The sequence below is a fragment of the Labrus bergylta genome, chromosome 20 (genome assembly GCF_963930695.1).
Source record: "Labrus bergylta chromosome 20, fLabBer1.1, whole genome shotgun sequence".
Taxonomy (NCBI): domain Eukaryota; kingdom Metazoa; phylum Chordata; class Actinopteri; order Labriformes; family Labridae; genus Labrus; species Labrus bergylta.
Genome location: NC_089214.1, coordinates 18,941,449 through 18,968,752, shown reverse-complemented (window position 1 = coordinate 18,968,752; position 27,304 = coordinate 18,941,449). Strand labels below are relative to the sequence as shown.

Sequence of the window (27,304 nt, the reverse complement as noted above, 5' to 3'; positions counted from 1 at the left end):
TAAACACAATAAACATAAACATTTATAGCTGTGCGTATGTATGGGCAATGTGTTTTATGGGAATTGTGGCACACATTCCAACACATTCCTCTCTGTTTTTCCCAGCTAAAGGTGCGCTGCTTTACTTTCTCAAATTATAAAGCCCAACTATAAGTATAACGTATAGAGCTGCCACTATGGGCTCCATTTTACTATATGGGACTCTTAACAACACAAATAGTCTGCAGCTGTACTTTTCTCTTTTTATCAATTCACCATCAGAAAAAAACTGTGTCAAAAACAAACAAACTTCAGCTTACTTGCTAATTGTTTACAGTTATAGGTGAACTGAGAATGCAATTTAAACAAATGTCTTTGCAATTTCTTTGGCTGAGCATTTTCCTCTGATACTTTCTAACAAAATGTTGGGTGTTTAAGAAGTCTGGTCATCCAATCCCTTTTCAATCCAAGTCTTTATTTCATGTGAGTTTAAATCAAGTTTAAACCTCAAAAAACAAATGATGTACGTGATCCTTGTTTTAAAATATAATCTTTAATGTACATATATATCAACATCATATTTACAGTACAATCTTTTTGTTATATGATCACAGTCCAGGTAACTTTTTTTTAAGTAGGCGACCTCGTCTTTACAGATAAAGTATATATATTTCAAGTTTTACTCCAAACAGGGGTGATGGGAAAGTAATATGATGAAGCCAGCTGGTATGGGCCGGGCTCTGTGATCTTATCTACGGATTCCTTTCCTCTTTTGGACTTTTTGCATGATGTTGGAGCACAGTTTTGCCCGGGCAACTAAATTTGAAATGTTTATGTTTCTAATAGTTAGTTGAGGGTAAGGGTAGGCTGGATAGCCTAGTGGTTATTTTGCATGTACAGAGGCTATAGCCGTCGAAGCAGGCAGCCTGGGTCCCACTCTGACACTTGGCACTTTGCTGCATGTCATTCTCCACTCTCTCATCATGGTTTTCCTACAATATCCACTGTCCTCCTCTCTAATAAAGTCATAAAAAGCCATCAAAGTTGAGTGATTTTTAAGGTGTACAACTTTTCATTCAAATGTCTACAGAATCCCTGCTTCATACAGAAATGGCTACCTTCTCTCTGATGATGAAAAAAATGCCTTAGGTGTTTAACATTATACATTTGTATAATTATTTAAAAAAACACATTGATTGAAACCAATTTGCAGGACTCATGCACTGAATCATTCCAGGTGGAAGAATCTGCAATCCTATTTCCAGCATTGGTAAGCACAAATTTGTCCAGTTGTGCAAACATGTGTTATCTTGACTTGCTGTCCTTTTCAGACAGCAGCAGGTTGTTGAGTTGGATAACAATGTTAGCAAAATCTGTGAGTTCCACAAAGTCAGAGGTGATGATGTTGACCCCGTCCACCCCCGGCCTCTGAGCCTCCACCCAGGACATGATGGTTGGCAGGTTTCTAGAGCCGAAAGAAAAAGAAAGTATGCATTAGGAGGTTTAAAGTTACACTTATTTTTGTTAAACTGAACAGCCTATCACTGGGATATCATTTCAGCCTCAATCCCTGGCTCGCAAAAATACTTAAAATATCCAAGTGCCAAGTTTCATTCTCTGTATGGTTTCTTGTTATTACAATACTATTGTCAAACTTTAATGAGCTCTTCCTTGGGTGAATGTCTTTCTGGGTTAAAAGGGTTAAGAGGAGCATAGTTTGTGTTTGTCAGCAAAATACTTCTTTTCCACTATTGTGTCATAATCATTGCTTTGCATTCAAACAGTGTCTGTTTTGGTAACTGGCATAGGTGCACACGCCCGCCATGACTCTGTAGCTGTATCACTACTAACACCCTAAAATTCTCCTCTCTGTCTGAGCCACAAGCAGAACAAAACCAGGAAGTCACCCAGCAGAGATAAACAACCCCATTTCCTTGGAAGTGCAAAATTAGGCCACCTCCTGTCTCGCCAGAGCGTCCGCGCAGGAGTTTTACAAACAGAGTCGGCTTCTCTCACATGTAAGGGTTTGGTGTACTGTAGGTCAGGATTTCCACCTTCATTTCCACCTAAGGCTCACAGACTGACTGTTCAAGTTTGTGCAACTAAGTTAGTCATCAATTAGGATATAAGATTCCAAGATAAAATGTGTTTCCCTACGATCCTTTGTCTATAAATCGATTGAGGGAATTTATCCTTAAAAATGAACCAGTAAAGTCATAACTGTGTGTTAATATTTTAATAGAGAAGCTAGGGATAAAGAAGAACTTTTAACTTTTGAAAGGCAGGTTCTCAGAGGCAATGTATGTGATATTCAGTATTTGTCACTGAAATGACTCTATATATCCTACTTAATCTTGCAAGTGCATGGTTGCATGGTGCAGTACTGTAAAGGACTGGGTAAAGTGGAATATAAATCTATTTAGATTAGATTAGATTTATAGATCAATTCTAAGCCAGTCACATCACTGGTCTCACAGCTCCCAAACAGCCAATCCCAGTAGAGCATGACAATAATAATCAACCTAATAGAAAGAGAGACGATGCATGACGATCTATAATAACAAAAATACTGACAAAGCTTTTGAATAATTCCTGTCAAGGACCCATTAAGAGGATAAAGAGAAACATTATGTTTACCTTGTTGGGTTCATTTGTAAGGCTTGTTTAAAAGACCCCTTAAATTTATAAAATACAAAAATCTAATGTACGCCTTTTATTGTTTTGTTGTGGTTGCAAGACAAGGTCTAGTATTTCCTGCGATTTTGTGTATGCTTTATCTGTTTTTGGGGCTCTTATTTTGAAGGCGGGTTTTGCTTGTTACCCGTTTCCTGTTTCCACAGGATATGTTAAAGAGATGCAGGTACAGGTAAGGAAGCATTAACATGAAGTGATTGATTGAAACCCCAGTTGTCCACTTTCCATGCTTTATCAACCTGCTCGAAATGTGCACAAGGTACAAATCATCTTTATACTGTATTTCTAGAATGATTAAAGTTTTTTGTAATATAAAGTGTAGTGTTTTCTGGTTATTTGTGTATATTTATCTGTTTTTGTTTTATGTTTATCTAATTTTGAAGACGGAGTTTGCTTGTTACACCAGATATTAGCAGATGCAGGTAGCGAATCATTCACATGAAATGATTGATTGAAACTACAGTTGTCCATTCTCCAAACTTTACTAGACTGTAAGGCTGGAGCCTGCTGGAAGGTGGTGCACAAGGTATAAATTCTGTAATCTTTGATGTTTTACTGTTACGTTGCGTTGTATTTTCCTGGGCGAGTGTGTTGCGACTGTAATATTTACAGTCTATGGTTGCGACGGTATCTGAGCCCCTGGTTAATTGAGGCCTGTAAGACCTGCTTTAATGTAAAAGAAAAATGTTTGTCCGGTTACTAAACATGAGCCCTTTTATCAGTACCTTACATTGAACAATCCCCCTATGTGATTTAATGGTTATATTTTTGGTTTTTATAGAAAAATGCTTAATTGTTATTACTGGGTAGGTCTAGACTAAAATGTTTGAACCACTGTAAATTCACTTTATGAACTTAATATTTATATATCTGTTGTCTTGTTTATATTGTAATTAATATATTTTAGCTTGAATATGTGATTGGTGTAATGGTTGTCTTTATGTTTGTTCTCTGTGCAGCTCTTACGCTGTGTTTGTGAAAATGAATGGCACTGCATAAAGAAAATAAAGCTTCATTAACCATCAGTCAGAAAAGAGTCATCCATTTCTCCACCCTGGTCTGCTACAAGGCCCACATCAATTTGATGGAACATCAGTTTGAATTCTTAACTATCTCACATCCTAAATGTTCACTTCATAGACTGTGACACAGCAGTGTTGAAGCATATGTAGGCTATATCAAAAACATACATGCTCTGCTTTAATCAGATTTGAACCTTTAATTTTTGTGTGAAAGCATGGACTTGTTGAAGATATATTAAAGGAAATTCCATTGAAGCACTAAACTGTACTTTTGGTTTTGACCCTGAAACGAAATAGGGCAACAACTTCTCATTTTACGTTTTGCAAGTATGGATGAAGATGCAATTAATCATTTCCAACATTTAGTGTACTGCCCTCTGCTGGCCACCATGTAAGGACAAAACATAGAACGTAAGAGTCAATGAATGGGTCGTTTTCCAAAGATGTTTGACATAAAAAATACACACTTACACACAGCTGGACTGCTGCATCTTAAAGGTTTTAAGGCAAGTCAAGGCAATGTTAAGTATATGCATCAAAACCACTACAGAATTTGACATACAAATTCATTTAAATATACACTTTGATAACATCTCACCATTTCTCCCTCAATCACACATTTTCATAAAACACCCAAAATGTAGTCACTGATGGGGCGCAGACTGCCTGGTGGTTAGGATGCACCCCATGTACGGAGGCTATAGTCCTCCAAGCAGACGGCCCTGCGGCTTTCCTGCATGTCATTCCCCACTCTCTCCCGATTCCCTACTCTATCCCCTATCCTATCAAATAAAGGCAAAAGCCCAAATATAAATCTTAAAAGAAAAAACTAATTGAATCACTGACCTCTCGACCAGGTAGTTGCGTAGCCCCCAGACCAGGCCCTTTGCCACTGTGTTGACCCTGGGTGTGAGGATGGCCTGAGACACATGGAAGGAGCCCTGCTTTGCTCTTTCCTTCAGCGTGGTGTCCAGGAACTATACAGTGGAATGCACAAACAACAATTACACCATAAAAGTCTCTACTCTATTGAGAAAATTAAATAGAGTAGATTTGTTGTTGAGTTTAGTACAGAACAAGAGTTGTAAAAGGGAATGAAAGAATGCAGAGAAAAGTATTTGTATGGGATGTTGATAGTAAGCCAATTGTGTAGAAGGCAATAATAGCTGTAGATTGTCTGTAACTATAGAGACCTATGCACACATAGAGGTCAAATGTATTGATGACGCAAAGGATTAAAAGTCAAGACAGTTCAAGAAATTACAAAATTTGTTTTGGCTTGAATCCCTAATCTTGCAGAAGTATTTTGTATTGATTTCCACTAAATGAGATAAAAGAAGCATGCATGCTTGCAGGTCCTTATCAGAGAATGTTGTTTTTCTGACCTGTGTGAGCTTATGTGGTTCAGTGGTGTTGGCCCAGGGAGCAGGGATCTTGTTGCCTGGCCACATGATTGGGATATCCTGAGCTGATTGATGGTGGTAAAATACAATCACCTGCGGAGAGAATCAAAGAAAATTGTAAGTAGATACAGTTCAGAAGTGAACGTGCACTTTCAACTACACAAGAAAGATGAAAAGGCTTTCAGCTGGTAGATGTTTCTGCTTTGGCTTGCTGTCTTTCCTCTTTGCTCTGCCCTATTCACCTACTTACACTGCACTCTCTCCGACTACTACTCCTTTACACTGTGAGCCAGTTACAGATTCACCTGACAGTATTTAAATAATCCGCAGACATACACCTGGAGCAATGTAATTAACGGGTGTGTATGTTTCTTCTTGTGCTCGTGTATTGTTTGTAAAAAGAAGATGAAGATATGTTAAGGTGAGGAAATAAGCATTTCAAGTATATAAACAGGATATAAACAACACTTGAACACTTGTGAGGGAAATGGTGGAACAACTGTTAATGGGATGACGCTCAGAACTAATTCCTGCCCTGAGAAGTCAAAGGCTTCAGGGATTACTTGACCAAAGGGTTAATTGGGCTAACGAGTAAAGACATATTTATATTCAGGTGCATTCAAGCACAAGCAGTGGGGAAAAAAAATCTGTTGTTCCCTGGATGCAGATGATAACCTCCAGATATCTTTTATAAAGATTTTCTAGTTAAAGATTAAACAGATGAGCATAGCGTTCCATGTTCTTTAAAATGACATTTGAATGACCCCCATAGTCCACGTACTAATAGGTCTGGATGTTATAGAATTGTTGTCCAATCACTTCTCACTTCTACGGATGCATTTTGAGCTCACCTGGTATCCTTTCTCCCACAGGTAGTCCAGGGTGATGCCCTCAACTGCACCATTGTTACAAAGCTTGCTGCCAAACACTTCCTGGAGCATGCTGATCAGGTACTTGTGATGCTCTGCGTTCATTGCGTAGTAGTGGTTGAAGTCTAGAAAGACAATCTTAAAAAAATAAAACCAATCAGAATCGGTCAGTTGGATCTCTGGTCATGCTAATGTATCCATGTTTTTTTCTTCTTCTAAATTTACTTCAAATAAACACTTTAACTTGCTTCTCACCTCTTTCCTGTGTCTGCTTAAGTAGTTGTTAATCTCTAACAGGCCATCCCTCACCTTTAGGGGAAATCAGAGGGAAAGGTTAGAGACCATTTACCGCATCAAATCTACAGGTGATGTACAAAGGCCACATGTAGATATGAGAAAAACACAAACACACAAATAATTACAAGTAAATATAAAAGTAAGATCTAATTCTTATGGTGCGTTTAGATGTTGTCATAGCCTTAACATAAACACTCACATCTCATATAACACTACCAGTGGCAAGACGTTGTGTCTTATAGGGGACCAGAATGACCCACTGTAGAAGAGGGATGTTTACAGCTAAACTAACAACTGTTGATCCTTTGTGGCCTCAAAGGCCACAACCTTCCCTTTAATAACATCAGCTGGCCACTAGAACACAATACAAGCTGGACAAAATCACTGTTCAGATTGTTACATGAGACAAAATGAAGTCTGAACGAGTGGCAACATATTTGAAGCAATGTTGAAATAAAAACGTGATCGTTCCAGGACAGGAGACTTTCTTAGGGTCTGGGATCAGGAAAGACACACATATTAAAGGATGATAACAGACTGTGAGATTTAAATAAATACATACCTAAATGAATACTGACTTTGCTGCTCACCTTATGTCCAAACAGGCCGTGGATGAAGTAGATCTCTTTTCCAGGCTCACCTGGTTTGGAGGAGACTCTTAGATCAAAGTAGCGTATTCCTGCATCCAGCTGCTCTTTAAATGTCAGATTCTAGGAAGAATAGACATTATTTATAACAACACACACAACAGCTGACTAAAAAGACAAAAACCTGTGTTTTAAAATGCACTGACTTTGAATATTTAAAAAAAAGTGTTATTAATATTTTGGAAGCTCTTTTGCACCACACATGTTTGGGTTTGTATACTAGTAATCTGAACTTAATACCTGAGTCATGGACCATTTCACCATGACTTTCTTGGCTAAGACGCTGAACATGGTGGCCAGGTACTTTACATATGCCTTCTGATCTGGTCCCACAGGAGCGTGCACATCCACCCAGTAGGTAAAGGAATCGTGAGAACCTGAGAGAGAGAGAGAGAGAGAGAGAGAGAGAGAGAGAGAGAGAGAGAGAGAGAGAGAGCAGATCTTCAAGAAGGAAAACTGAACAAATACATAAAATATACAGGGGTTGTAAGGACAATAATACATTGACAAAGATAAAAGAATATAGTGCCAGTGGGCGAAGAGGTAGCCTAAAACAAGGCAGCATTAACAGAAAATTAAGAACGGGTGACAGATGGAGAGTGATAAAGGTGACGTGTATTTTAGCATCACCATCACTTTTCTTGTAGCTCTGATGTTCTAGTTCAAAAGTTCACATTGGTGTCATAGTTTGCTGGACAGATGAACTGAGTGACCAAAACATCTTTACGCACGACAGGCTCACCAGGCACGGCGAGGTGTTTGAGGGGCATGGCACTGAGCTTGGACGGGAGCGAACCCATCCAGTCGGCGTTGGCATTGCCGATCCCCGCAGGTCGAGTCTTCATGTCAGAACCGCGTTACCTTCTCAACAAACCCCCCTTCAGGAAACCGCTCTCCGGTGCAATCCCGGCGACGGGTTCCCGTGCGCTCCCATCAGGTAGAAACTAACGTCATCTTTTAAAATCAAATGTAATCCATCAGAATCCCCGGATCAGTCGCCTACACCACTCGGCAGGGACAGGATGCATTATCACCAATTTTCTCACACTATGTCCGATATGGCTATTGCATGGAGTGCTGCTAAAATGTGCTCTGGGAACCGGGAATCCATTGAAAAGACCGCAGGCTGGCTAACGACCTAATCCTCTTAGGGAGAGTTCCACTTTGTTGTCCCTCCTTCCCTGCTTCTTAGCTTACCTGCCTAATGTGTGTGTGATTTTGTAGGTAAATATCCTCCTCTTGTCACAAGCACTTGAAGCACATAGAGCCCAAAGACTGTAACCTACACACCGCGATGGGAAAGTCGTCTGAACATGAAGACTAATTTAATGTGTTTAAGAGTCAGCAATAATAACATGCAGACTGGATGACTGTCCATATAGCTTATTTAAAGCATATTGGTGCGCATTGCATTGCATTGTATTCTAAATGCATTCGCTGCTTTTCATTGGTCTGACAGAAACTGTAGAAATTTCACGAAGGCTCGACCTAGTGTAGTTGGGAAAAAGGATAATTGTCTAAAAGCTACGCCTATTTATTTAAAGAATCTGTATTGGGATGGGTAGGCTATGGGTCTTTATTACTTAATTGGCCGACCTGGAAATAAAAAGCCGCAGCGCTACAGCTCCACCTGCTGGTGCAGAACTTTAACCACAGTCTTTGCAGCAGAGATGTGGAGAGCCCTCACTACCGAACCAATCCAGTGACTTGAATGCTTATTGCAAAAGAAAAAAAAAAATAGATAGGCTAAGCATACTATTTAGCCTACATTTTTATTTATTGAATTCAAGCATTTGTCAGAAAGTATAGCAGCATTTACTCAAAGGGTTTTACCTTTTTACCAACAATTCCTTCGAATCTTTAAAAAAAAAGTTGTATTTGAGTTATAAATAAAAGACTAAGCGCTGTATTAGTATGAGCCAAGATTGAACATTTGAAGCTTTAGTTTATTCGGGCTGTGGCTTTTCACTTCCGCAGTAACGCCAAACGCTTGCAAGGACTACAAATCCCACAAAGCATTGCGTCCACTTGTCAACCTAAACAAACGTTGAGTTTGTGTGCGCGTTTCCATGGAGACCAGTAGCACACTCACACACAGAGCGGCTTATCGTACGAGCTAGTTGTGGATACTATGTGGATTGTGTGAGAGGACACTTGGTCTATCAGCAGAGCCAGATAGGATCCAGGAAAGACACTCAACCCCTAAATGGTGAGTTTAAAACCACAGATGAAATAACCTATTTGGCAAAAGAAAGGAATAGGGCCTGAACAAAAATGGTTGTGGGGATGAGTTGTCAAAGCTGACAGCAGCCACTAATGTCACTGTCACTTTTTCTATTCCCCTGTTCATTTTAAGAAGGTGTAGCCTTACTATAGTGAACTGAAGTTGATTCTTCTTAACTTGGGTTAAAAGTGAATGACAACAGGTTACTTTTGTAAACAATACCTTTGTTACCACGTAATCATTTTAAAAGTTAAACGTAATCTGTTTCTTTACAACTGTAAGGTAAATGTCTACATGTTTTCTATAATTGACCTTGAATGGCCTCCTAATGTCATGTGGCTTAAAGACATGCTCAATCCCTTTAAATCCCTCACCAGCAGATTGTCTCGAGCTGAGTGCATGCTAGCCAGATTCTGAACCTGTAACACCTAGGCTACTATTTATTTATTGTCCCTTGAGACTCAGATATCAGGAAGCTATTGCTTAGAGAAATAATGCCTTCCTTTACCGGTAATAAGAAAGAAAGTTGAGAACAGCCTTTCCAATGTTCAAAGATGAGTAGTGAATCTTAAAAGCATTTACATTTAAGACAAAAGTGAAATAATAGGCACATGGTGAGTTATTAATTGAACAGTTATCAGGAGTCCCAAAACTAAATACATTGTAATCTCATTTTGTTTAGCTGCCCTACCTGCAGCAGCATTGACTTTTTAGCCTAAAACACAGCAGGTCATTTACTCACAAGAGACATGCCCTACTTACTTCCCACACTTTGCCCAAAAGAAGCAGTTTTCTTTGCTTTGTACTTGCTGTAGATGTTGTGTTTTGTAGAATTAGGGTACAGTTGTGGCATTGATTCATCTAATTCTTGTGTTATTATAATGAAGTACAACATATCCTTAAAGCTGTAATCCATACATTTTTGTTGAACATCTGGGAAAGCATAAAATACATAATAAGATTTCACCAAAGGCACAGACTTTCACTCGCTTTTGTGCGTGACACTGGATAGTGTGGGACAACCTGACTGAAATCCTTCATGCAAAAGGATAAACTGGCGTCTCTGTTTTTTTCCCCTCAGATATGCAGTGTGTTTGATGTGTGAATAACATACGTGATAAGGATGTTTCACAAAACCTAGAGAAACATTTAGGGCAATGTTACAGCATAGGACAGACCAGTTTACAGCTGCGCTGGAGGTAAATCATCAGGCTATTCTGAGTCTGTTAACTCTTTTTGTTTTGCCTCAAAAATCATTTACCAATAATCAGTTACCCCCCGTGTCGTCAATAACATCCTCTCACCAGGCAGGTGGAAGGGAGTGGATGCAGGTTATCGTTGTGTAATGTCCTATTTACATCCCTCTGGGCCTAATCTGCCTGCTGCTGGATGTGTCATCTCCCTTGAGTTGTCGTGTGGGAGCCTAAATCACCCCACTGAGGGCAAAACAGGCCAGTCATTGCTTGTCTCTGGAATTGCAGGAGACTGTTTTGTATCTGATGCTGATTTCTTTCTTTCTTTATGTCCTGTCTCTTAAGGATTATGAAGACACAGAAGTGACTGTTGGCTGACCGACAACACCGGGATCCTGCCTTTCTATCTAAGGATCAGTTACTGCAAGATGAGAGTTAAACCTCAAGAACTGGTGAGCGTGGTGACAAACTCGCCAAGTGAAGACCTTACCTTCTAGGGAAAGAACTGTTGAGCACTTCTGGAGAAGAGGCCGGTGAAACGAGACATTTGATCAATGAAGGAGTACTGCATGTCCACATCTTGTTTGATGAATAAGGAAAGTTAGCAAGCTGATGACCCCATCTTAAGAGATGATGAATCGCTACACCACCCTGAAGCAGCTGGGTGACGGCACCTATGGTAGTGTGCTGATGGGGAGAAGCAATGAGTCCGGGGAGCTGGTGGCGATAAAGAGGTGAGGAGCTTCTTTTTACCATAAAGGTTAAAACACAGCTTGTCTTTTGTATATTGATATACAATCATTTGGTTACTTAAACATAAAAGAGAGGCAAGTTGTTTTTAAAGTGTTATATAGTCAACATGTTTTAATAATCCAGTTTTAAGGGCAGATTTACATTAAAAAGAAGGTTATGTGGACCAACAGCACAAAAAAAACAACTTAATTTGACTTTAAAAACTCCAGGCTAAGTAAGGGAGAAGGGGAATCAACGGTGGTGGTGTATATATATATATATATATATATATGAAATGAGCAAACTCAGTGTTTTCTCAGTTTACAATAAAAAGAACCCATAATATCATCAAATCACTGAACCCAATAAGTAAAATGTAAATGTCTATGAGTTTCAGTTTCCCATGCAGTGTGATGTAACTCACTTTGTCTGGCACCTGCCTGTTGGCATTGGTTACAAGCATTCACAAATATCACAAAAAAATGAGCGTTCCTTTTGCTAATTTTTGCTTTTGTAGGTCACATAGAAACATCATTATTATTTTGTAATTCATATCCATTTAAAGACTCCTGGCAGCAGCTGCAAATAAAAAGTAATGTTTGAATTTGACATTAATATCAAGCTCAGCTCAGCTTAATGATGGCTCTCTTAAGTTTCCATTTCCACATTAAGATCAATTATCCAGTTTCATCCCAAAGACAACAGGACTTGGTTGGTCTAAAGAAGCATTTTGAATGAACTTACACCAAGTCCAGTTGTCTCCTGAGGATCAAACTTTGCACTACTATGACCTGGATGACTGAGCTGGACCTGGGTGACCCACACAGGCATTTAGTATTTTAGTATTTAGTGTTTTGTCAGTGTCAGTAAAAAAGTATTTTAAATTTGAAATGTAGGTCATTTATGGCGAAAAAACTTTTCTCTTTGAAACTCTATTCAAAAGTTTGACAGACTCTTTGTATTTCTTGAAAAACTTGATTTTTTTTTTCTTGCATGAATTATACACTGCCGTGGATGAAAGCATACTTAAAAGAACCGAAACGAAGTAAAGTGTAGGACTAAGCGCCTCTGGTTTCCGTCTTTCACCAAGACAAACAAACTAGCCAACATGCCTTTGTTTCAGCAGCATGGCAGCGGGGTTCAATAATAGATGAGAAACCGGGGAGATGAGTCCACTGGTTGATCATTTGGTTACCGTGCAAGACAATACAAGTGGTGACGGTGAAAGGGAGTGAAAGTAGAAGGAGTGTGTCAGGTTACTGTCACTGCAGTGGGAGCAACTGAAACAGGCAGGTGCCGAGAGAGGGAAACAAGATATTAGCTCGTTCTGTAACTCTTACATAATTATAGCTGGAGGGAGAGGTAACGCTGGTCAGAGAAGATACACGACCAGAGGTGTGTCCTGTATGTGTGTGGTTTTAATTTATGGAGCAAGGTTTTTACACTTCATTCAAGTTCACAACAATGAACAGTAAAGCCTGTACAGTTTAGAAAACCAATCTATTTTACTTTACAAATGATAGTTTGTTGTGATTGTTGAAATGAATGAGCTGAAAGTAGAGAAACCCCCAAAAACTACAAAAATATTCTTGGTTTCGCACAAAGGAGTCCTTTAAAAAGATAACACCACTGTATGTTGGGTGTAATTTATATTGCCTGCTGAATGTGATGTCTCTTCTTAAGGTGATACATATCTGAGCGCACTTGGTTTGACCTTCCTTTACAGAATGAAGAGGAAGTTTTATTCATGGGAAGAATGTATGAACCTAAGGGAGGTGAAGGTAAGGTTTAACGCAATCATGCATAACAGCTCTTTGAACACTGTTTCCAGTTATAAAGCTTTCTTTGTGTTTCTTAGTAATCACAATATTGCAAATTAACAATGTAACAAAATCACATTATCTCTTTACTGTACACTTTACATTGTGCCATGTTAGAACTTAAAAATGTCCAATCTACCTGAGCACTCTCATTGAACGTTGAACAGTTCTTCAACATGAACTGTTTGACATGATTCCTATTCTCTGGAAATCATTCATTAGTAATTGTGAACATGTCATGTGATATCTCTCCCATGCACCTAATGACACATGTACATGAAACAGTAATAACATTACATGAATTTCATTATTCTTCATTTTCTACAATGGTACGTCTCACCAGTCCCTGAAGAAGCTGAACCATGCCAACGTGGTGAAACTGAAGGAGGTAATCAGAGAGAACGACCACCTCTACTTTGTCTTTGAGTATATGAAGGAGAACCTCTACCAGCTAATGAAGGACAGGTGAGAAAAGAAACACCACACTTAATGTAAGTGCTTGTACATGATCTATAAATCAATGGTCGTTTTTAAAAATATCATAGCTATATTGTAAAGTTACAAAATTTCAGCTTCTTATCAGGATTTTCCTGCTGGATTACAAGCCATACATGGCTAAACATACTCACTTAATGTTTACCTGTGAGTGATCGGCTTGGCCCCAATTGTTTCCATTGGCATATTCTATGTTGGTCTCTCATCAGACAATGATTTTAAATGTTTTGAACTTGACCTGCATCAGCTTTCCGTTACACATTTACAGCTGCCAACAGACTCATATCTCTAGGGGCAGTCTTGTGGGTTTTCCTAGGATGGAAACCCAGAGTGTGCACTGCACCTACACTTTGTTTTGTCCTGCCTATAAATGACAAAGATGCACAGGTCAAAGAAGCCCTGGTGTGTTACACATTTGAATGTCTAACTGTATATTCGTATGTATGCTCTGTTTATCAGCGTATTTGGCCACTGAGTGACTTACAAAGACAATTCTGTTTATGTACCTATACTTGCATTACCAGGCTCATAAGAATCACTTTTATTTTTACAGAACAAAATTGTTCCCTGAATCAGTGATCAGAAACATAAGCTTTCAAATTTTACAAGGCCTGTCCTTTATTCACAAATATGGTAGGTGTACAGTGTTTCCCTTATGCCCTGCTAGTGTGAGGAGGATGGTTGCATACTGCAAGATTCAGAATATGGAATATTTCAAACATGGTTCTGAATTGCCAAATTGGAGATTAAATGATCAGAATCTTGTAGTTTGTGAACTCTCATAACTTGCTTTTCTAACTAACTGTTCTGCTTCTTTTTAATAAATGGATCTGTGGAAGCCTCGTGTAGATTGGCAAGTTTTCAAATCTAAAAAACCCCAACGTGATTGATTTAAACTTGGACATGCCCATGCTTCCGCACATCCAGTAGGCTTTTAAGTTTCAGGATCTCACTTTCTGCTTTTCTTTTCTTTCTCTTTTACCTCTCATTCCTTCCTTTTCCATGGCTTTGCTCTGCTGTCAGAGAGAATAAGATGTTCTCTGAGAATGAAATTAGGAACATCATGTTTCAAGTGCTCTCTGGGATGGTTTTTGTACATAAGCATGGTAAGAGGTCCTCTGCTTTCATTCTTTTACCTGCTCATAAATAGCATGATCTTTCATCTGTTGGGTTAGTGTGTGTTTGTAATAACTCTTATAGTTTAGTATGAACTTCAGAAAGAACAATACATGAAATATGGAATGTCATGTCATGTGTATGTTTCATTCTGTATTCTTACTAGGTGTGTTTATGCTTTGAAACATTAAAAAGACTCAATCCATACAAAACAATATTTTAAAATAGCATTGCCGACCCTATCTCTATTTGGTGCCTGTTTCATCAGCAAGCATGATTTACATCACAACCCCATTAACAAAAAAACATGCAGAAAAGACACAGCCTATTGTTTCCCTTTATGATTCTGCCTTCATGCAGAATATCTGAATGCAGTAATTAAAGGACTGCCAATCAATCAATCAATCTTTATTTGTATAGCGCCAATTCATAACAAATGTTACCTCAAGGCACTTTACAAAAAGCAGGTACATGCATACAAAAAGCAGGTAAAAGACTTTACTCATTGCTATATCACAAAGACCCAATGTTAATCCATCATGAGCGCAACATTTAGCAAAGATGAACAGCGCCAGGTTGGAAAAATGGGATGGGGTAGATGGGATGAGATGCAGGAAGAAGGACAGGGACAAACTGTACATGTAACATTTGAACTCAAATAGCTTGGTTAAGGTTAGACAATCAATGTTGGGGTGTTTAAATAATAACTCTCAGGCCTTGACTAACCAGACCTTCAAATCTGGACCACTAACATCCAAGAGCAAAAAAAAAATAAACAGCCATTCAGCAACTGCTCAGTCTTTCTTCTCTTGTGCTTTCTGAAATCTGCACATTTGCAATGAATATATAAAACGTAGTAGTTAGTAGTAGTAGTTTGGTGATTTTATTTGCCCATTAAAAAGTGACATTACTCTGTAAACTTTGGCTCAGCTCAGTAAAACCTTTCCTTCAGGTTTCTTTCATCGAGACATGAAGCCAGAAAATCTTCTATGCATGGGTCCAGAACTGGTCAAAATAGCAGATTTTGGCCTAGCCAGAGAGATCCGCTCCAAACCTCCCTACACAGACTATGTGTCCACTAGATGGTAAGTACTTCACTGGGTAACAATATCTATTAAAAAAAACAGGAAAAAATCGTGCATACAAGAAGTACATTATATATTTTTTTAGCTGTGGGTTACAGTTGTGGTTTATTTGAGAATGTTCCTTTTTCATGTCCAGGTATCGAGCTCCAGAGGTTCTGCTCAGGTCGTCCACCTACAGCTCGCCCATTGACCTGTGGGCTGTGGGCTGCATCATGGCTGAACTCTACACCCTCAGACCTCTTTTCCCTGGGAACAGTGAAGTGGACGAGGTCTTTAAAATCTGTCAAGTCCTCGGCACTGTCAAAAAGGTAATAAGAAACTGGAGGATAGGTAGAAATTACTGACATTAAATCTGGACTTTTAATCAAACTTTTCATGTTCTGATATCAAATGAAATAAAATCATTTATGATATGATTACATTTATAAAGGGAAAATGTGTTTAAATTAACAGTAAGAAGGGCAGGAGCTGTGTTACTCTCTCTGTGGTGAAAATTAGCTTGTGGTGTAAAGCAGCTTAAGTTCACTTAATGCTGAGCAGGATTTCACCTTCATTTCAAAGGCTTTCCCCAAATCCATCTCTATTGACTCTGACTGCAGAGAACAGTCACAGAACCCATTTCTAGTAAGACTTGGTCAAGACATGAGTCATCCACCTCTCAGTAACAATGTTGTAAACGTTACTATGTTCATATTGTACTATACATTTTTTCAAGTTCAATCCAGATCTAACAAATGGTGCAGAAATCACCCACTATGTTTTCTCTTATGATGACCATGATGTAGTCAGATAGTCTTAGAGCAGGGAGACCCCCAGAGGTTTCAACATAAATCAAATTACATTGAGACAATAGTTGCTTTTGGGGTTGAGGATCTTGTATTTGTATGTTTCAAAAAATACTTTAGTGAAGTAGCCATTTTTGTTAAAAGTTGTGAATTGCCAAACAAAGTTCTCACATAATCTGAGAAAAAAATCCAATTAATGAATATTATATTATAATAAATGATCCAACGATTGTCTCTTCCCTTAGGCGGATTGGCCGGAGGGCTACCAGCTAGCTTCTGCTATGAACTTTCGGTTTCCTCAATGTGTGCCGACCCACCTGAAGACCCTCATCCCCAATGCCAGCAATGAGGCTATCGTCCTGATGAAGGACCTGCTGCAGTGGGACCCAAAAAAGAGGCCAACTGCTGTACAGGTACGGAAGGCAAGACCAAGCCTCAAGGCTGACTGTTAAGTTGTAGTTTACATAATGGTCTAGACTGCTCAGGACTCCAGTTTAAACTGAGAACTACTACCTTCTTTAGATCAACAACGCCTATTTCAGTACAGCACATGCTGCTACAGTACATGCAGATTAACAGTTGCATCAGCATCCTAATCCTTCATTTTAAGTAGTGCTTAAGCTTTACTTCACTCCCTCTGCCAGTGCTTAATGTTCCACCTGTGCTGCTGTGCTGTGTTTAATACCTACAACAGTGGTTATGACGTACAGTGTTTCCCCTAGGTTTACAGCTTTTGGGGGGGAGACGGACGCCCACACAAATACTTGAAGGAATCTTAGTGTCCATGCGTTACTTTTAATGACAGCTGTCCTGTTCTATCGGGCAGGTATCCTTAAATGACTTATTTCCCTGATTTCCGACTCTATCCACTATCCTATCTCTACACTAAAGGCACAAAAAGACCAAAAATAAATCTAAAATAAATAAATATCTATATCTATATCTATATAGATATATATATATTATTTTTTTGATCTTCAAGGGGAGGCGGGAGGGGCCGTTGGGGGGGTAGGCCGCCCCCCCCTTATATAATGGTAGGGGAAACACTCATGTAGTTAGACATAATTTAAACTCAAGTGAGAAGCTTGAATTGCTCTGTGGGCCCTGAGTAGGCAACACCTTTTCCATCCTCTGCTTGCTCAGCTCCCAGGTGAATGATGCACATCTGTTTTCAGTTCATCCTAAGAGAACAATTTGGTTTCACTTGAGATTTAGTCAGCAAAAATAGTCATCTGAATGGAACTTATTTTACAATTCATGCTACCATGCCTTTGATGAAAACAATTGTCCTTGTTTGGTGTCATTACAGCTCAATTCCTCTCATGTTTTATAATGCAAGTTACACAGTCGACTGGTTCATACATTTGTATATGCAGGGTTAATCATTTTTGAATTGTTTGGAAATCTTGACTGTGCTGTAAAAGGATTCTTGCTGAATATTCACAATAATGATTTGCGTTCCTTTCCCCCTTGTCCAGGCCCTGCGATATCCATATTTCCAGATCGGACAAATTTTAGGACCTCGTCCTCAGAGCCAGAATGTGAAGGTGCAGGGAAGGGTGCAAGGCCAGAGGCAAGTATCAGAGTCCAAGACCGATCCCCAACAGTCTTCCTCTGAGTCCAAAGCCTCCACATCCTCCTCCAGAAACCAGCAGCAGCAGCAGCAGCAGCAGCATCATCAGCCTCTTCAGCAGATCCCTCTTCCCCAGACTGAGTGTAAACCAGGTCTCAGCAATGCAGTGAGTGTCTTGATTTCATTTTCAATAAAATGTAAGAATAATTTTTGCACAAGAAAAGTGTTTTAAAATGCTACTTTTACACAAACGAGTCCTTCTGGTCACTGATTTTGTAATGTGACTACTATCACAGATGTTAAGTTGGTCAAATAGATTTAGAAAATTGGTTGTTTGTGTTGACTTTGAGTTTAATATCTTCTGCAGAAAGCTGCATCGCTGGGCAGTGAGAACAGTGTCGGTGGTGGTGGTGGTGGGGCTGGGGTGCTGAAAAGTGGCCGTCGTCGCTGGGGACAGACGGTGACCAAGACCTCAGACAGTTGGGAGGAATCCGACCCCTCAGAAATGTCCGCCTCCATCTCCAAGAAACCCAGCCTGGGGAACACAGAGGAGGAGAGGGCCCCTATGGAGCAGCGCCCACAGTAAGTGATGTCATATCTTAACTGGTCTGGTGTCATTCACCATGTTTTATCTGAGTTGATAAAAGGTAACATGACTTCAGATTGTCGTATCAATAAATATACATGCATTAGCTTCAGCCCCGTCTGTTATAACTATTAAATATATTTTGAAATGCACAACAAACACAGAATAAGAGCTCACAATAGAGACTTCACAAAGTGCACTCTGAGACGCTTTTCAGGGCATGGACCTTGAAGAGACTGATTTCTGTTGCAGGCCTAAGGAGCCGAAACCTCTGTATTCCTACAGCTCAGTGACTAAGCTACCCAACAATATTAAGGCGGGCCATATGGACTCCAATCTTCCAGGATCCGCGGCTCGGCAGCACTATCTGAGCCAGTCACGATACTTGCCAGGTAAGACTGCATGACACCAAATTGGGTCGTCTTCATCATTGGGAAAAGTCACCATGATGTAGCATTGAGCAAGAAATAGTCTCCTAATGGTCTTGCATCACTTAACCTCTTCTCCCCTTAAACTTATTTATGAGGATTGTTTTCTGTATGTCAGGTTATTTTTTTATCAAGTTTGTAATTACCTTTAAAAAGAAAAAAAGCCTCTGTAACAGATTGAGGAATTAAATGTGATCCGCAGCTCGATGCAATGAATCCTTCATCATTCTTATAACAATAAAAACAATAAAGCATATTTCCATTTATATTTAGCAACCTGATCTGCCAGTTTTATTTTAAAAAAATGCAACATGCTCATTTTAGTCTTTGCATTAGATTTTTTACAACACAACTCCTGTTGCCTTTAAGGGTTGATCAGCAAGAATCAGACTTCTGCAGATAAGGAGATGGGTAGTATGACGCTACGGGACCTGTGGGAGAACTCCTCAAGCACCATCAATAAACCACTCGCTCCAATTGGAGCCAGAGTCAATGCAGGTGAGGACTGATGACTTATGTAGATGTGTTAAGAGGGCCGATCGCAGTGTGCAGTGGATAGGACTCAGGTTCCCAGATTTCACTAACGTGCTAAGGAAGGAGGACAAATTAACAGAACAATTATGTAATCTGTCAACTAGTTTTACAGCCCCCATTTGTAGAAAATAAACTGACCAATCGGTGTTCCAGAATATTAGTGAAAAAGAAGAATTTCATGTGGGATCAAAAACCAATTTAGAAAATTGAAGGCCATAAAATGCAAGCATTCTGTGACTCAACATATATTTAACTTATTTTCTGTGATTATTTCAGCCCTCACACGATAAAAAAGTGTTTAAAATAACACACTATACGTCTGCTGAGGAGTTACATTTGAAATCCAGAGCAATGAATAATGATTACACCATGACCGTCCTTAATCGCCTCATTTTACCAGGCAGTGGAAACCTGGCGACAGTCAGTGTCAGTTACTGTTACATAATAGGACACTGCACTCTTTGTGATTAGCTCTAAATGCTAATGATGCAGCTAATGTCTCCTGATCAGTATTTATGGGGCCATTGACAGAGCAGTGTTCGCAGTGAGCCAGAGTGTCTGTGACTTTAGAGATCGTAGACCTCCATAAATCATTTGTCATGTATACAGACACACAACATGAGCCCCCGCTGTGCTCCCCTCCTTCCCTCTCTTCTTCTGCCTCTCTTTCACCTCTCCTCCTCTCTTTCTAATTCATGACGGCCAGTGTTAGATCTAGTGTTCCCTAAATGGCCCTTAACTGTAACCCCCTGCTCATTTGTCCAACCTCCACGCACTCCCTCAGACACACACAAACACTCTGTTTGTTTTGATTCTACTCACCTATTACTCAGGATTATAAATTGTTGTTCAGGTTAAGACAACATTTTTGTTCTTTCTCTGTTGCCTTAACCAACACTGCATGATGTTTTTCTTTGAATTTTCTCCAATCATTTCTATTTTTTCCCCCTTTTCTTCTTTCCCTCTGATGCATTCATGTCTTACTTCTCTACTTTTTTTTCCTGGGACTCTAGAAGAAACTGCCTCTAAATCTATGGATAGCCCTCAAGAGAAAGCTATTGTAAAAGAAAGAATACTTGAGAAAATCGATCTCTCCAAAGGTATTTCATTGAGTTTACATTTAGTGAACTGTTAATCTAGCTATCTCTGACTCTGTGACTGTAAGTTTTTGTTGTCATGCTAAAGCTCCTCTGTGTATCAACATAGTAGTTAGAATGCCGGCTGATGCACCGAGCTTTTAGGTATTCAGCTGACGACTTAACATGTGAAAGAAACAAACTGCTAAAAGCTCTGCGGGAGACAAGAGTACAAATACACAGTTTAACCCGAGAACTAAGAACTCCAGGTGTGAATTAGGTGGTAAATTGCACTACAACCACAACATCTTCATAAAGGGACAATGAGGCTCTTCTCTAATTATAGTGATTACCATCTGTGGCTGCTGGTGAAGCAGACCGATGGTGTCGCTGGAATGGCTTCAATCACTTCAACTTAGTCATTGGTTTGCATATGCGGTACCTACATCTCACAACCTAACATGAGACATTAACAGAAGTGAGGTCATATTTGAGAACTTTTAAAAATGATTTTCTCCACTAAAATGTTCTTTCTTTGCGTTTTTTTTTTTAAGTTTACACAAGTCTTACTGGAGAGCATTACAATGAGTGTTTGGAATACCCATGAATTGTGTCTTTTCTTCACTTTTAGGGACTTTTGTAAGCACCAAATACAACCTCTCGGGTGGTTATATCCCGTCATTCCAAAAGAAAGAGGTGGGCTCAGTGGGACAGAGAATCCAGCTTGCCCCTTTGGCTGGTCAGCACACAAGTATGGTTTTATCTTATCTATGAAACACATGATGATTCCTGGTATTTTACTCTGTGTGATCAGCTACTCTCTTCCTAACTGTTCCTCCTCATTTTTCTATAAAGTTTCCAATCACTGACTTGCAGTATTTCCACTCCTAACTTTTACTGTTTCTCCTTTCTTCACTCTTTCAGTAAATCTTTCCTCATCTCCTGACAATAAAAAAGACAAACCAAAATCTGCATTGTCCAAGCCTATTTCTAACTCCTCTTTGAGTGAGACTAATGAAGGTATTTCTATTCTCTAGTTGTTGCTGTTTTCTCCATGCTTGAGTCATCGTTTTCTATTGATTGAATACTAATAGAGCACACATTTTATCTTTACATTTGGCTTGGATTGTACCTAACTGTATAGCTTTACAGTTTACAGTTACATGTTGGTGTAATCGTTCTGAGTAAAGAGACTGTCTCTGCACCCAGGACACTGAAGTGACATATGTAGCTGGGTAGAGAGATGGTCTCAGTATCATAGAGAACAACGACTCACATGCATGTTGTTCCAGATTTCGAGGGCTGGAGGAGGAGGGCAGACAGGACTCAGATGAAGGGGAGCAGCTACGCAGCCCTTGGGAAAAACTCTGGGAACATCCTGACTAGAGCTCCAGCCGTGCAGCCCGTCCATGGCAGAGTGGACTGGACATCCAAATACGGTGGAAATCGGTAGTTCACAAAAATGGAAGAACTTAAGTTTTAACTATGTTCATACTTAAACATGGAAGAACTTGTAAATGAGGAAATCTACATGTTCCTTGAAACAAATTACATTTTCAAAAAAAAAAAAAAATTAGGTAGAGGGTAGGAAGAAAAGTGACAAAAGTTGGAACACAAGAAATCCCACATTCTTTTAAGAGACTATTGTTATGCCACTGTAGCAAATCCTTGTTTCTAGAGAACCTGAGACATGTATGATCTAACTGTTAGGGTGTATGGAGTCTGTGATTTGGAGATCACAGTTGCCATGATGAACAAAGCCTGATACTGTCTATAATAATAACCCCACTGTATTCCTGAAAGATCCAGGATGCGCCAATTCTACTGTTAGTGTTGGGATATTTCTGAGTAGGAGTTAAACACAGCAAAGCTTTTCCTTCTTTTTTTTTTTACCCTAGTAGCAATGGTCAAGTATTGTTTTATTACTGATGACAAAACCTAAGCGATAATTTATCAATACATTCTGAAATGTTTATTTTCCTCTTCTTCTATTGACCAGGTGACTAAATACTTTTAATTGCAATGGTAGTCAAAGCTATAACTTTCTCTCTTTGTATTAAGCAATGAATTATCTGAACATTTTGTAAAAGTTTTTTTTTTTTTACAAATAAAAACAAAAAGGTGCATAATGCATTCATTGGAAAAGAAATGACAAGACAGCCATTATTATTATATAAACATGGTATTGTATTTCATCTTCAAATAAACACTACTGCATCATTTGCAAAATAATATTCAATATTCAACAGTAAATGACAAACGCTGACAGGCCACTCCTCAGACATTGGGCTGGAGAACACGTTCGATTCTTCCCTCCATCAGGACTCCTGGGGCTTCTGGAGCAATGCGAGACTTAGCTTTCCCACCATCAGAAGACTGAAACAAGACAAGAACTTTAAGACTCCAGACTGTACTTGAGGTTGTACGCTTACCAAATGAAAAAAAAGAAAGACATTGTGCTGAACAGACACATCTGTATTTGCTAGAGTTACTATCACTGTCATATTTATTGGTAGTTCTCATTTCTACATCTGACTATACAATGAGCACATCTGCCCTCATAGAGGTAACAACAACATCCTGTTACACTCATCAAATCTAATTAATTCACCTCGATTGTTATTAGTGTTTAGATGAATAAAGGAGATTGATATACGGTACCTTGCTCCAGCCATCAAGCCAGCTGGCATGAACTTCCTGGATCCATAGAACCTCTTTCCCATGACTCCAGTCAGAGCTCCAGATGTCGCTGGAAGCCAACATGAGGTGTAAAATATGAATTGGGTGATGGTGAAAATTACCATAGTTACAACAAAATAAGACTGTTCACAATCATTCTACCTTTACCTCAATACAACACCAAATACAGATTTTTTTTTCTGAGGGTACTAACCCAGGGACACCCAAATGTTTTTGGGGTCATTGGAGATTTGGTAGGCACCTAAACCAGCGAGACCACCAAAGAGAAGACCAGCAGCAAGGGACGGGACACTGCCTGAAAGAGAGGTCACACAGAAGGTCAACAACTGCGCCTTACAGCAACACGACTGAAGTATGGATGGATAGGTACGTTATGGTTGTTTGTTCTTCGCATGATCACTGATATTTAACAAGGTGAGGACATGAAATCATCTTGTTAATTCTGCCAGATGGAGATTTAGAAAAGGGTCTAATGTAAACACCACATTGAGAAATAGTTATGATACAAACCATGCAAACAAATAAGCAAACACCAGAGCCTAAAAACTTGATATTACTTTTACATCATAACACTCACCTGCTTTCACATAACCAATGGCTCCTCCAGAAGCGATGAGAGCTGCGTATCCATAACCTACCCAATCCACAGTCATGTTGGACACCTGTCAGGACCACAGCACCAGTTAGTGTACGAACTCAAAGTAGGCCTACAAGGTAACTTATTCAATTAAGAGGACTTTCTGTTTCAACTTAATATCACTCACAGGTGCAGAAATGTTCAAGGAGCTGTCTGAGTCCTGAAGCACAGAGCTATAGCATAAAACTAGCTGAGGCAACAGAAGAAATAAAAACATTGGAGCATACGATAACTCTTCTCTTCGCCGTTACACCGCAATGCTCGTCTGTTTGACAAATCGTTACACTGTGCCCCCCCCCCCTCTCCCTGAAGGGTGTGTGTGTGTCTGGTTTATTAGATAAGATGTATGATGTTCCAAAACCAAATAGCCTAAGCCTTAGCACAAACTAGCACCACTGTTGTTACACACTTATACAATATGTTACAAGAAAGCTTTTTAAATACACTGAATGCATCGTCACTCTCAGTTCATGACATAAACGCCATTGTATTTAAAAGTTATACAACAGTGACGTCTCAGAATATTAAGTATGACAATTTGAGACTCAAATGTAGCATACAACCTTGCTTCTTCAATTTGTCCTCTGTCACTACCGACGGCAGGCTCTGTTCCCCACCGAACACTAATTATTGGCACACAAAAACACGGTAGAGTGGCTGATGGGAAGTGTAGTCCCTGGTGCTTTAAAACAGATTGCGGCTTCAAGATAACATTGAAATAAGAAATTATTACTAAAAAATGCGTAATATTTAAGATACAAAATATATATAGTGAAAATAAATAAAAAATAAGATATATAATATTTTTTGTACATGTGGATAACTGGGTAGATTCTGTTTGGTCTGAATCATTTTCATTTTTGAAAATAGCCAACTGAATTACCTATGACATGTTTTTTTTTTCTTCACTTTTAATCATCGATGATATCTCACTCTAGCTTCTGCAACAGCTTGATATATCGTGCAAATTTAATCACAGAGGAGTTTATATGTCTTCCTTGTTTTCATACAATTAAAATTAATTTACTTACGGTGCTTGAACATTCAAACAAGGCTATAACACAAAAAATATTCATGTTACATGTTGTATAATATAGCCTAGATACTAACGTCAATATTTTAGGGGGGGAGGGGGTAAGAGTCATGACGTATTAAGATATTGGATCATTCACATAATGTTTAGTTGTAAACTAGAAGCAATGTAAAACTTTATCAGACAAGAAAGGTCCTAAGTGTACGAGTATTATTTATTTATTTAATTAATTCGGAGAAAATAGCCTACATCACTGCATTTGTTTTTAGTATCCTATAATTTGGCTCTGTCGCCCCAAAACAAAGATGATTTGGCCTTAAACAAAGCTTCCCTATGTTAACCCACCGATGGAGATTGGACCACTAACTCTTACTGTACATGATTTTAAAAATATTATGCATGAGGATTTTCGTTGATAAATATGACTTCAAAATATATTTACACACTTACGCACCGTTTCTATAAAAAGTAATCCTCATCATCTCATCAGCTGACTAAACAAACACGACCTACCTAAGGCAAATAAACGACACTGTAAATGTCTTAATTTATGAAGCTCAACATGCATTACTGTTGATGCCCTCCTTTGACTTTATATTTTACGACCACAAGATGGCACCACAGGATAAGATTGTGTTACGTTTTTAGACAGCGCTTATTTTGTCAGACTTCAACAGGACTACTTCGCCATATGCAATTTCAGATGTATGTTCGTGTTTTTAATACAAAAATGTAAAAAGTCATATTCAGAATAAGACACTATAAGCTTTGGGTTTTGTGATTCAGTATTGGTGCCCTTTTCGGATATCATTATAAAAATGGGCCCATTACTCTAAAAGTTGAGAATGAAAGCATAAAGATGAAAATGTGGATATTTGTCAAATAGATTTATTTACATTTATGGCCCAGGCCAACTTCCTTTTGACTGACATCGGTTTGGCTACTTCACGAACTGGAATAGCCCACTGACTGCTCACACATTCTCATTTGGTTTCAATTACTTGCAATGTTGTCTTAAATCCACTGGCGGCGCTTGCTCGCTCCTCTGTCAAAGCAAGGTGGCGCTGGAACACCATTTATCTTCCGCGGAGAGCAGCAATTTATACAATGGGCCTGAAACCTTCCGACTTAGCAGATACTGAATCCATAAATTAAACAAAGCTACATGGGGCTTCTATACCTTAACAGCTGGCGACAGGATGGTTGATGTCTTCAGCGTTCATACGTACGCCAAATTAGGCTGACTTTGCAGGTTAAAACCATTATATCAAAACAATTAGAGATGATTTTCCAACTTTTCCATAACTTTTGGGCCAAGTGTGGGTCCAATCACGTCCCATGTTACTTCACAATATGGGAGTAAAGGCATACGTCAGGGACCCTTCCCAGACTATTTAACAATACGTTTTGGTGACAAGACCAGTGCGTAAATACGCAAACTCAGCAATTAACTCTTTCTGAAAAAAAAATTATCCGATCAACTCGAAGCTTTTCCTACATATAACTTAGATCCAAAAAATAAACGTACAAACAGTACCACCAAAACCCCCTGTATAATTATGATACAATTATTATTATTATTATTATTAATAATAATAATAATAATAATAATAATAATTTAAAGTATAATAAGGTTTCATTTTTCTTACTATAAAGGGGTGTACTAAGCGCCGGAGGGGCAGCCGTTGCCTGTGCCTGTTAAACCCAGCTCACAGTTTTAAGGAGCTGTACGTTGCCGGAGGCCCGGTGCTCCGGTGGAAGTGGTTGAAACCAAGTACTAGACAAACAGGCTGGATATTCAAACGGGACCCCGCTCTTTAACCCACTCACAGACAGCTCTGCTTTAAAAACGTACTCCTCCCTTAGTGCGCAGAGCCCCAAACAATATTTCTGACCCCCCCCCCCCACCACCACCCTCTCTTTTGTCCAGTCCTGCAAAGGTTTATATAGCTGCAGGTATTGTGTGTGCAGTTAAAATGTGTTCGTCTTTGAAGTCAAACATGAAGGCGTGTTTTAAATATTAACACCACAAAGACATCTATAGATTTTCTGAGGAATTATGAAATCAAAAAAAAAAGAAAAAACAAAGCCAGTTATGAAGATCTATTTGAGAAACTGCACAACGAATACTATTTTTTTTTGTTGTGAGGAAATTGTCATATATTCTAATACATGCAAATATTGTATAATGTAAATGTTTGATGTGAGAAAACATCATTGCAGCTGTCTGCCAGCGAGGTTCACCGCACTGTGCGTCCCATCTGATCCGGCATGTGTGTGCCCCGTCAGAAACTTGAAAGAGGAGAAAGGGGGTTTTGGACTTAAGCTTCACCATTATCACCTATGTGAGCGAACGTGTTGCTCTCCTCTGTGTGT

The 27,304-nt window shown here is 39.1% G+C and overlaps 3 protein-coding genes across 14 annotated transcripts; 1 reads left to right on the top strand and 2 right to left on the bottom strand.

Moving 5' to 3' along the window:
* Positions 1 to 512: 512 nt before the first annotated feature.
* Positions 513 to 8,400, bottom strand: plcxd2 (phosphatidylinositol-specific phospholipase C, X domain containing 2). Of its 2 annotated transcripts, none has more exons than XM_065949033.1 (8): positions 7,643 to 8,400; positions 7,152 to 7,288; positions 6,855 to 6,974; positions 6,223 to 6,276; positions 5,950 to 6,105; positions 5,081 to 5,191; positions 4,542 to 4,672; positions 513 to 1,444 (listed from the first exon to the last, which is right to left on the bottom strand). In XM_065949033.1, exons 2-8 carry the CDS (start codon positions 7,200 to 7,202, stop codon positions 1,285 to 1,287), a joined length of 783 nt encoding a protein of 260 aa, XP_065805105.1. In that variant the 5' UTR covers positions 7,203 to 7,288; positions 7,643 to 8,400; the 3' UTR covers positions 513 to 1,284. The 2 variants fall into 2 exon arrangements, with proteins under 2 accessions (XP_065805105.1, XP_020497289.1); XM_020641633.3 differs by having other exon boundaries at positions 7,654 to 7,793.
* mak (male germ cell-associated kinase) lies at positions 7,721 to 22,707 on the top strand. Of its 9 annotated transcripts, none has more exons than XM_065949025.1 (16): positions 7,721 to 7,848; positions 10,674 to 11,062; positions 12,787 to 12,841; positions 13,224 to 13,345; positions 14,399 to 14,481; positions 15,444 to 15,576; positions 15,713 to 15,884; positions 16,607 to 16,774; positions 17,840 to 18,100; positions 18,302 to 18,516; positions 18,773 to 18,912; positions 19,318 to 19,446; positions 20,496 to 20,582; positions 21,190 to 21,309; positions 21,483 to 21,578; positions 21,851 to 22,707. In XM_065949025.1, exons 2-16 carry the CDS (start codon positions 10,959 to 10,961, stop codon positions 22,009 to 22,011), a joined length of 2,046 nt encoding a protein of 681 aa, XP_065805097.1. In that variant the 5' UTR covers positions 7,721 to 7,848; positions 10,674 to 10,958; the 3' UTR covers positions 22,012 to 22,707. The 9 variants fall into 9 exon arrangements, with proteins under 9 accessions (XP_065805097.1, XP_065805099.1, XP_029134673.2 ...); XM_065949027.1 differs by lacking the exon at positions 7,721 to 7,848 and adding an exon at positions 8,963 to 9,120 and having other exon boundaries at positions 20,499 to 20,582; XM_029278840.2 differs by lacking the exon at positions 7,721 to 7,848 and adding an exon at positions 8,963 to 9,120.
* A 14-nt stretch (positions 22,708 to 22,721) lies between these two features.
* tmem14ca (transmembrane protein 14Ca) lies at positions 22,722 to 24,532 on the bottom strand. 3 transcript variants are annotated; one of them, XM_020641666.3, is made up of 6 exons: positions 24,459 to 24,473; positions 24,023 to 24,085; positions 23,836 to 23,920; positions 23,452 to 23,553; positions 23,220 to 23,307; positions 22,722 to 22,934 (listed from the first exon to the last, which is right to left on the bottom strand). In XM_020641666.3, the coding sequence occupies exons 3-6, from the start codon at positions 23,909 to 23,911 to the stop codon at positions 22,877 to 22,879; spliced, it is 324 nt and encodes a 107-aa protein (XP_020497322.1). In that variant the 5' UTR covers positions 23,912 to 23,920; positions 24,023 to 24,085; positions 24,459 to 24,473; the 3' UTR covers positions 22,722 to 22,876. The 3 variants fall into 3 exon arrangements, with proteins under 3 accessions (XP_020497322.1, XP_020497320.1, XP_020497319.1); XM_020641664.3 differs by lacking the exon at positions 24,023 to 24,085 and having other exon boundaries at positions 24,459 to 24,532; XM_020641663.3 differs by lacking the exon at positions 24,459 to 24,473 and having other exon boundaries at positions 24,023 to 24,179.
* Positions 24,533 to 27,304: the final 2,772 nt, after the last annotated feature.